Source organism: Coptis chinensis, chromosome 7 (assembly GCF_015680905.1).
Source record: "Coptis chinensis isolate HL-2020 chromosome 7, ASM1568090v1, whole genome shotgun sequence".
Taxonomy (NCBI): domain Eukaryota; kingdom Viridiplantae; phylum Streptophyta; class Magnoliopsida; order Ranunculales; family Ranunculaceae; genus Coptis; species Coptis chinensis.
Window position 1 is genome coordinate 91,656,081 of NC_141462.1, and position 10,515 is coordinate 91,666,595.

At 37.6% G+C, this 10,515-nt stretch overlaps 1 protein-coding gene across 3 annotated transcripts; it reads right to left on the minus strand.

Annotated features, from left to right (window-relative positions):
• Positions 1 to 1,114: 1,114 nt before the first annotated feature.
• LOC147489953 (S-adenosyl-L-methionine-dependent methyltransferases superfamily protein) lies at positions 1,115 to 8,073 on the minus strand. 3 transcript variants are annotated; one of them, XM_086570234.1, is made up of 8 exons: positions 7,550 to 8,071; positions 7,295 to 7,444; positions 5,559 to 5,829; positions 5,298 to 5,408; positions 3,739 to 3,910; positions 3,405 to 3,644; positions 1,970 to 2,164; positions 1,115 to 1,603 (listed from the first exon to the last, which is right to left on the minus strand). In XM_086570234.1, the coding sequence occupies exons 1-8, from the start codon at positions 8,009 to 8,011 to the stop codon at positions 1,402 to 1,404; spliced, it is 1,803 nt and encodes a 600-aa protein (XP_086426360.1). In that variant the 5' UTR covers positions 8,012 to 8,071; the 3' UTR covers positions 1,115 to 1,401. The 3 variants fall into 3 exon arrangements, with proteins under 3 accessions (XP_086426360.1, XP_086426362.1, XP_086426361.1); XM_086570236.1 differs by having other exon boundaries at positions 7,528 to 8,051; XM_086570235.1 differs by lacking the exon at positions 1,970 to 2,164 and having other exon boundaries at positions 1,180 to 1,603; positions 7,550 to 8,073.
• Between the last annotated feature and the right edge of the window lie 2,442 nt (positions 8,074 to 10,515).

Genomic DNA, 10,515 nt, shown 5'->3' on the forward strand with positions numbered 1-10,515 from the left:
CGATTCTCTTTTCTTTCCGAAAAACGTTTCTCCTGGGTCTCTTTAATGGTTAGATACAGTGATGGGCTTGCGTATACGTAGGCGGTAGGAGGGAGCACTGAGCAGCCCCACCGCCCCCCACCAGAGACGTTTAAGTGGTTAAAGTGGATGGGCCTACGGTACGAACAGGAGCTGTCTTACAGTGATTATTTAAACCTGCAATCTGCATTTATTTTCTTACCCCAACCAGGTTTTTGCAACTCGGAACACTACAAAATTGTGGCACTGCATTTTTCTTTATAATGGCAGAAATATATATTCGGAGTATTTAGGCCCAAATTACCGGTACCTGACTACCTGTGTATAAAATACATAATAGTTTGTGGACGATATACTAATAGTGTAATAATAGCATACAAAAATTACTGCAAGGACCAATAACCTGGAAATGCATAAGCTACAACTAAGTTTCCAACTTGACTTTCCGCAATTGCACTGTAATCGAACAATCTATTACATCTATAACTGGCCTGAGGTCAAAATTCGAGTAACTTGTTGTCTATCAGTGCTAAAAGCAAGGCCAACCTCAACGCGATATTACCAAAATCCACCTATTAGAAACTGATGTTCTTTAAAGTTCCTCACGATCAACAAATAAAAAATAAATAGTAATAAATAATTAATAATAATGACATCCCTTATATATCCAGATTGAAATACAATTGTTAGGGTAGTTAGTAGTACACGTTTTATCTGTTACTTTGGAGTTTGGAGTCCACACTATACTAGTAAAGCACCAAAGTGCGCAAAGTTGAAATCTTGCATGCAAGTGCAGAAATAGAATTATAGAAAAGCTAAAGCATTCATACATAAGCAGAAGCATGTATATATACCATCATCGCCATAAAAGTCGATAGTATAACTACACTACTTGCATAGAAGCCATATCTGCAGCATTCTCACAGTGAAAAGATGGAGACAGAATAAATATGCACGTTAGGGACGCATCCTATACTACTACTAATCTATCAAGCATAACGTTCCCAAACACAGTCCAATCGTTCAAAATGAAACCTAACCTACTTCCTTTGAAAGATATAAGTATAACGTATTCAGATTGAATAACATAGATACATATGATAAAAGCATACTGTTGTAAAACTTAATTATCAAACAGACCAAGGAATACTTACAACAAGATTCAGTGCTTACAAAAAAAATAATAATAATAAAAATAGAAAGATACACATACTTCCATATAAAGAAATGGAAAGATTATAGCCTATTTTTATAAAATGGAAAAAAAGAATGCCGGAAAAGCCTTTGAAGACAGTGGAAAAAGAGAGGAAAACAACAACAGAAAAAAGTAATTATTATCTACGAATAAAAATGTACAGTAGAAAGAAAGAAAGTATGGAACCTTTATCCATGTTTTCCATCTGTGGGACGCCAGAAACCTTTTTTACCAACTAGGTACTGACCTTCATAGAGAGTAGTCTCCCAGTGCAGCGAACGCAATATCGGAGTTAGCTTAGTAACTGTTTCCATGATATCTTGAATCAGAAGCCATCCACCCGGTCGCATTATCCGATCCATCTCAACTACTACATCCTCAATGTCACACCTGTTCATGGAAAAGAGAACACAAAAAAATCAGGATCAGAATAAACACAAGGGACAATAATCATGACCAGATTTTGTTCATAAATCAGCCGTACTTACTAATTAGAATGGAAATAACTTCTTGTAGAAATACACAATTAATTTTATTAATTTGTTAGCATTCACCCTTTCTTCAATAAAAAATGTCCAAGACATAACGAATTCATAATTTTCTTTTCTTTTTTTCTTTTTTTTTTATGTGAAGATTAAAGCATGAAAGCAGTTGATATAGTGAACTTTCAGGCTTATCTACTGACTTTGATAGGTCAAAGCTGAGACTCGCATCCATAATTTATAAATTGAAAATGTCAGTGAAGCAATTCTATACCTCTTTGTAAGATTTCCGAAGAGGTAATTAGCGTGCAGGAGATCATATGTTCGAGGATATGTATTAAAAGCCTCGCACCAGTCATGATATATACCAATCAAACCTCGGTCGAAAACAACACGCAGAGTATCTGGTAGATTGATTGGTACGACATTCATTACCCAAAGGGGCTTATCAATCAGTGCTGCTGCAAATCTGAAAAAGAATGGGAACATATGTGTCAAATTCTGTAACTGAATTCACGTACAATTATCTCAGATTGTGATTATGTTACTAGTGACACTCCTAGAGCTAAGCACTGTGTCCAACAAACAACACACTTCAAACACAACAATAATCATCAATATCATCTATCCCAATGTTATGTTCCAAGACATAATACGTTAGCAAAACCAGAATAAGCCCTGGAATAACCCAAAAAAAAACACACACACACTATCAATGAGCACAACAACCAAAATCTTATTATGCCTTGCACACTAACATGTATGCAGGATATCTAATCAAAACCTAAAGCAATCCAATTGTAAAACTGGAGGATAAAAGTCAAATTAAATGTTAAATCCGAGATTTTCTGGTATTGTGAGTTAAACAGAAGCAGTTTGACTTCAGCTAGAATGACCTGTGGAAGGATAGCTCACTCCAGTTCAGGTTTTTAAACAAAAGAACAGCTCAATTGTAATATAGCGTCCTAAAAAAGAAGTATCAATGGGAAAGTAAACAAAAACAAATAAACTAAAGGAGCCAATGTACAGATGTACAAAATTAGCTAATGAGAAATCAGCTTCCAACAGAGTACAAGCACCGACTTGTGTCATCTCTCTTTTTTTTCATCTTTTGCAGTGACGCCACTTATAGACAGCTCAAGGAGTTACTATGAAAACAATCAACAAGTTTGGAAGATGTTTGAAACATATATATTTCCACACTAAAGAATTTGTCGACGTGGTACTATGTCACACAATTCAGAGACACCAACCACTAGTATGGACTTGATTAGCAGGTTTACACAGGAGTCCCTGCATACAGTATTGTACCTTCTACAACCTATCCTATTAGGACACAGTGAATACTTTTTCATTAACAGTAATTTCCGTGCAAGTGTGCAACGTTCAGATCTTGGAGACTGATGTGTGTATGAGTATGACATTAGTTGAAGCGATAGAAGTAGCTGAAATCAATATAACTCCACTAACTGAAGGTAGAAAACTTAGATTCGGATATTAATATAGCTTCACTAAAAGATTGGAGTGATGTAAAAGAGAAATAGAGCTAGAGAACCAAGAAGGGGAAAAAAGGCATATAAAGTAATCCATAAGTATGTACAGTATTAAAACACCGTGCAAATTTGGACTTCTATAGAAAGTTATAATCACGCTAAATAGTCCACAAATAAGTAGACAAGTATGCCACCCTATTTTATAACGTGCCTTACCCTCCATAACCAGCATTCATATCCATCACATTCCGAATGCCTGACCAGTTAATACCAAGAGCATTCAAGTAAACGTCTGATACAAGTGTAGACCAGTGTTTAGTATCATCGTGGTATATATCTTCAGCACTTGATTCTGTTGCAAGACTTTGGGGTTTACTGCTAAGCCTTTCAGGCCAAGGAGCAGGCCACTTAAGCTCAGAGCTAAGTTTGGGGAGACAACTTTGAAGTGGTACATACCTGCTCACAAACAAACAAAAACACCAACTGTAAAAGGGAGAAGAAAAGAAATATGAAATAACCCAGGATGCCAGCTCATTCACACGGAAAATACCATGAAGTATTTTGCCTCTCCGTTTGATCACACAAAGGGGGGTCATTCTTTTTCCGCCCTTCATAGCAAAAGTTTGAAACAGGCTTTTGATATATAACAAGACCAATACCAGATGATTCCACAGTCTTCGCTACCACCTCCCAGCATATAGATTCTGTCAAAGCTACCATAGCTGCAGGAAATATCAAGATGAATTTGCAGATTAGCTCCAAAACCAAAATAGCATCCAAACTATGAGTATGCTAAATTAGAACAAAGATTTACACATGATATAAGAAATCAACAATATAAGTTGCGAAACATACTGGAAAATAAATTCCAGTTTTGTACTTTATTTTCAAACTTTTTTCTCGGCGCATGACTACTTATGTTTAGAGTACGAGATCATTACTTATCATTCAGGTAAAAGAATTCTCACGTGGAATACAAGTGTGTGCAACTGCAAGGAAAATTGGAAGCCATGGAAAACTGAAAATCATATTAAGTAACTACGGACATACCAGGGTTGATAGACGGGTAGAGGGAATCCAACTCGAAACTAATTAACGGCGAGTGGAGAAGCCCAAGAACTTTTATACTATATATTGAAAGGCTTTTAACATCTTACATGGGGTTATACTTAACATCTGAAGATGCCCCCTCACGTGTGGCGTTACCAGAGCCTAACACGTGGACAAAATACTTGAGTGAAATGGAGTAAATGACCCTTTGGGCTAAACACAGTAGCCTGCTCTGATACAATCTTAAAATTTGGGGGCATTGAACTTAAAGCCAATTGGCAATCAGTGGAGAGCCCCGGAACTTTAACACTATACTGCAAGGCTTTTGACATCACATGTGGAATTATATAGTAAACATCTCAACAAATGTCAATGTCAAGGTATAACAGATTGATGCCTTTAAGACGACGACAGCACAACAATGAATAAACCAATTGTTTCGCGATGTTAGGTTTCTATTGTACTACAAAAGGCATCTTCAGAGTGATGACTTGTCAAAAAGTTGATAAACCACAAGTAAAATGCTGTGCCCTTTAGCTTTCAAGGATGAATTAGTCATGACAATTGCATTTAAATTACGCAGTTGATAGTACTCCATTAATTTTTAGCTGACTTGCTTAGCGATATCCAATTTCATGTCTGAAAATTTATAGAATGCAACTCTGCTGTTGAGCACAAAATTCAAATGGAGTGTGGGTACATAATGAACACGGCGCTACAAGCAAACACGAGTTTGAAGTTCAAAACAGATTGACACTCCATCAAGTAAGTTCCGAGAATATGGTCTCTTCTTGTTACAATAACAATACACTGTCAAGCTCTCAAGACAGTGAAACCAATTTTTAATCAATTAAGAAATCCTAAATTTTTAACCAATCAAATTATAGTCTTTGATTGATATCCTAGCATGTAATTTAGCAGAGAAACATGTAATTAATTCTGAATCCTGAATGGCAAAGCACGCTAATGTTTATTCAAGGAACACAAAAGGAGTTTTTGTTAGGTATGGGCAAAGAAAACCAGGCCAATCATGTAGATAAAAGAAATAAGTTGACATACAATTCCAGACATTTTGGTCTCTTTCATCATCGCGATAAACTGGTGTTGCAGACCATACAAATACTCCGCCAGGCCGAAGAATCCTGTTGAGCTCCAATAACGGTTTTCCACCTATGATTTCAATTAAAAGCATAGTTACTGACACCAATTTAATAAGATAATTTTATATTTTTATGAACAACCAAAATTAAGATAACTTTGGCAATCGACATATAAAAGTTTCTTCAGACCTATTAAAACTGTATTAACGACTTAACGTACCATCTGCATCCCAGTGTACCCTGCATCGTGCACAGTGAATCATATCATACACATTATCTGGAAAAGTAAGGCTTTGAGTACCGATGACTGAAAGAGTAGCAGGAATTCCACGCTCGAGAGCAAACTGTATTTGAGCTTCATGCTCATCCTTCGGGGCAAAGGACATAGTAATAACATTTTTGTCGAGCAAGTATCCACCAAAGCTGGCAACGCCACATCCAACATCTAAGATGACCCTTGTATGCTTTCCCCATTTGATCTTTGAAAAGGCCTGCTTACATCGGCAAAATGAGAACCAATGGGCATGAATACTAACACAGGTATCAATTTTTATGTCATACAAGTAACAATCACAAACATTAAAAACTAAATAACAAAATCAAAAATCAAAATCAAATCAAAACATAGAACAAAAACACTAACTAGTTTCTCAGGGTAGTCACACACTCACACTTAGCCAAGATACAGAATGCCAATGCCATGCTTAAGCAAGCGCTAAAAGTACGTTATTATCAAGGCACTTGGGAAATAAGTGCAGACCGCAGGGCAAGACCCTGTATGAAGTTTACAACGTCGTGTGCACACAACATGCCTCTTGTAGTCTTCTATAATTTGCTAAAAACATTTAAAATGGCCCATTCTAGGTCGGACCTGACAGAGCGCAAACATATAGAAACAGCAGAAAACAGGCAATGGATACAGATTGAAGATGACCACAAACAGGCTCAGAGTATAGATAGTTGAATTTTTCATTAATTTAATGAAAGCTTGAACTTTTGGTGGACTGTTACAAGTTGAAAGTTCGACACTCTAAGGTTTACTTTAATATGCAATCAATGATTGAATAGAAAACTTTATGCACATTTTAGATTTCACACATCAACTGATTCGGCCAATCTAGGCCGTATAATGCGTGTTTAATTTTCTTGTACCATTCCACTATACTTTATTCTTTATTTTCTTGAAGATATCACATGAGATAATAAAATGACAAACACAAAATTTTTGCCTACATGGTCATTCAAACAAGATATCAAAGCTTTGGATTGCATCCTACTTTGCTTACTTCCAAAACTTATGACCAATGTGTTTATTAGTTTTTAATACTACGATTATAAAATGCCTTGAAAAGTTAAACAGTAGGATTAATTAAATTTCATAACTATATGTTTCGACCCCCACCTACGTGGCAAACGTTCATTGGTAGGAGTCTCTATTTTATTCGTTTAGTCAACAAGACTAAAGCCCAATTTGCAATATCATAGATCAATGTACAAGCCCATTAACTCATGTGTCTAAGGTTGAACTCTAGCCACATGGTTTGCCACTAACGTACATTAATTTATATCCAAATTCGTTTCTCATCAAAGAGATAATTATCAGTTGAAAGTTATATTCAATTACAATTACTTAAGCTACAAGAATATTTGAGCTACAATGAATCTCTACTCTACCTATATAAATACCAAACTATTTTTCATACTCTACCTATATAAATGCCAAATTATTTTTCATACAGAACTAGGTTCTTGAGACTTGATCCCATCAATAATTTGGATACGTAGGCAACCAAAAAGTACAGTCTCATTATTCTCTGGATCACCACCGTTTTTCACTACTTTTATACGTTCTTCATCTCTTTCGTCACCACTTAGTATTTTGATCATATTTAGTCGAAACACTATATATGTGCATTAAGAAATATAGAACTAACACAGATGGATGAGCCACAATACCTTGTCTATAAACTTTATATACTTTTTCACCCCTTCTTTAAATTGAGTACCACCACCAGGAAATATAAAATAGTCATCAGACCTCTGTACCCAATTTTGGCCTCTCTTGTAATCAACTAGTTTAGGATGAGGAACATTGCCATACCAAATCTGCAACCACCACAAAACATTTAAGTTTACCATCATTGTACTTAAAATTTACAGTATATTACAATCCCAAATTGACATCTTACCAAAAATACCATACAGGCTCACCATATCCCTACTTTTAGGCCAAGGAACTGGTAATTTATAACCAACAGGTAAAGGAACTAAACATCTGGGACTCGGTTTCGGGCAATGTCGTTCTCTATGTTCCATATGTCTTCTCCCTTTCAATGCTTTTATAGCAGCCGCATTATCTAGACACGGTATGTAATCACTAGCTCGTGACACTTTACAAATCTCCCATTTCACTTCTTCCACCACGTCATTAGCAGTATTAGCAGTAGTAGTAGTAGTAGTAGTGTTAAGTATTAACGGTTTATGGGGCTGGGGCTGGGGTTTGGGTTTGGGTTTGGGTATTGGGGTCGGGTTATGGAGATCGGAGGGGGATGGGTAAGTGTAATGATTGGCAGTGATGAGGAGGATAGAAATGGTAAGAAGTAGGATGAAGAGATAGAAGAGGAAAGGGTATTTTCTTTCTCTTATTAGATTTTCTATTGAAGATGGCGCCATTGCTTGTTGTCAACAGAGAGAGAGAGAGAGAAAGAAAGATGCTAATAATAATAAGTGATTAACGTGTAATAAATGTCGTCGATTTGGATGTGAAATTATTCGCAGCCAAAATAGTCAACACGCGGGAATGAGACATGGTCACATGGGCTTTTGGATTCGGGATCAGAATTAGCACGATACAAATTTCGCGCTGAAACTTTCTGTTCTGGAGTTTCAAACCGAAGTTTTAGACTTTGGGCTGGGTGAAACGGCTCCCCATTCCCTAAAAAAGGGATGGAATGACGGTGGATTTTTTCCCTCTATCTGTATATAACTCTCAATATATAATATAGAGTGTTATTGAGGAATAGAGAGTACATTCCACGCAAGTTGAAATAGCGTGGTTTGTAAAAATCCAAACAGTGCCCTTTGAAGTGGCATTGAATGGAGTCAATTGTTTTGTGTCCCACCAAGTCTGAAACTAATTATGACCAATTTTTTTTTTTTTTTTTTTTTTTTTTAAAGTAGAAATTTTATTGAAAATGATAAGAAATTTTACAAATAATTAGGACAAGCGTGCAACAAGCTGCGCCGCAAGTCCTTTTTGAATAGCAAATCATATTTTTTTAAAACAAACTCGTTAGAACCAAACCGTCATAACGTTCGGCATCCATCACTTTTCTCAAATCTCTTGAGAAGCTCAACAAACTGTTGTTCCAAGAAACTGAAAGTGTCGAAACTAAACGGAATGAAACAATACTGGTTAGCCGTGCAAGCTTCCTCATGCTTCTCCATCTTCCCTGTCGTTGCTCTCTTAGCTGCTTCACCCACCTCAAAGACTCCATTTCTAAGCCCTACCAACGGAGAGGCTTCAGTTACATCAACACATATATGTCTCCCCTTAGACCAACTGTAGATCAATACATCCACAGGCCGAAGTGTAGATCTTTCCTTATTCGGATCAGTGAGAAAATTCATGGGAGCCTCCTTTTCACCTGTACCCCAGCCCTCGAAAATGCATCACATAAAATATCTCTGACATGGTCATGTCTGTTCCGACCACCACAAATGTGGCCTAATAAAAGTCCAATTCAATACAAGCCCATGCTCAGAGCCCATCTATAAAAAATTTCACGCTCAAAGCTTATCTATAAAAAAGCTCACGCTCAGAGCTTATCTATAAAAAAGTCCACGCTCAAAGCTTATCTACCATAAAGCCTACGCTCAGAGCTCATGCTCAAAGCCTACATACCTACACATAAAATCAATATCAATTGCGCATATGTTTTGCGAGTCAAACAACTTCCACCAACTTCATCCCATGACAGTTCTCCCACCAGTTCTCCAACTTCATCATACGACAGTTCTCCCGCCAGTTCTCCAACTTCATCCCCACGACGGTTCGCGCCCGGTTCTCCAACTTCATCTCCCCCGATTCTCAACTTCAGTTCTCTCCCAATTCTCCAACTTCATCCCATTTGACAGTTCTCCCACCAGTTCTCCAACTTCATCCCACGAGTTCGATTCCAACTTCATCCCACGATTGGGCCAATTCACCCGCCAGATTCTCAACTTCATTCCACAATTTGACAGTTCTCCCGCCAGTTATCCAACTTCATCCCACGATTGGAATATTGGAGAACGAGGAAGTAACTATCACCAATCCTACCTATAAAATTCAACCTTCGTCATATTTTTCTAGAACTACGATCGAGACTTGATCCCAAGCAATATCCAGGTGCGTGAGGCAACTTCAAAACCGAAGTCCAGTCTCATCTTTCCCCAACCCCCAACCACCATCTCCAAAAAACATTACTTCCAACCCTCAACTAGTGTGTTTTGGCAAATCTTGCTGAAACATATTTGACGCCGTCTGTGCTTCTACCCTCAACCACAAAACAAAAGTTACATCAATGGCTTCTCGAAAAAGAAGATACGGTGAAAGTTTTTCTCTTGTCGCACAAGTTCTGCACTCATCTTATGCTGGGAATTCATTTTCCAAGTCCGATGGTCCTCGGCCATCTACGATTGAGAGAGTGGGTATTCATGTAGCCGGTCCAACAACTCAAGTTGACCGTTGTCTCCGACAATTGGAGGGTAAGAATAAAAATCTGAAGAAACAGCTGCGTCAACTTCAAGAAGATGATTCAGGGTCCACGACAAAAAGTGTTTGGGATCGTTTGAACTCTGAAGCATTTCTGTCAAAGACTCCAAGCACAAACTCCCGCACTAAGAGAAACTGTGCGAGTCGCTTACAAAAGGCTTTGTGCAAACCGAATGTGCAACGCTGAAAGCCAACACTTTCCAGTGTAATCGTAAGCGAATCCACAAACTTCTCTACTGACCTTGATGTCGACCTCCCTGTGAGGGATCGCCAACTCACGAAAGATAACGAGTCTAAACGTGAAGTAAATCTTCTGCTAACTTTGCACGTTAACTTTGCAGCAAATCACTCAACGGAGTGGTTGACAACTCATTGAAGATATGAAGAAAAATAATGTTGGTGTAGCTGATCAAGCCGAAAG

Excerpts from the sequence above, each read along its gene's own strand:
- LOC147489953 (XM_086570234.1), bottom strand. The coding sequence starts at position 8,011 with ATGGCGCCATCTTCAATAGAAAATCTAATAAGAGAAAGAAAATACCCT. Across the intron at positions 5,830-7,294 it reads ATATAAAGTTTATAGACAAG|GCCTTTTCAAAGATCAAATG; the intron begins GTATTGTGGCTC and ends CGATGTAAGCAG. Across the intron at positions 3,911-5,297 it reads AGACCAAAATGTCTGGAATT|CTATGGTAGCTTTGACAGAA; the intron begins GTATGTCAACTT and ends TATTTCCTGCAG.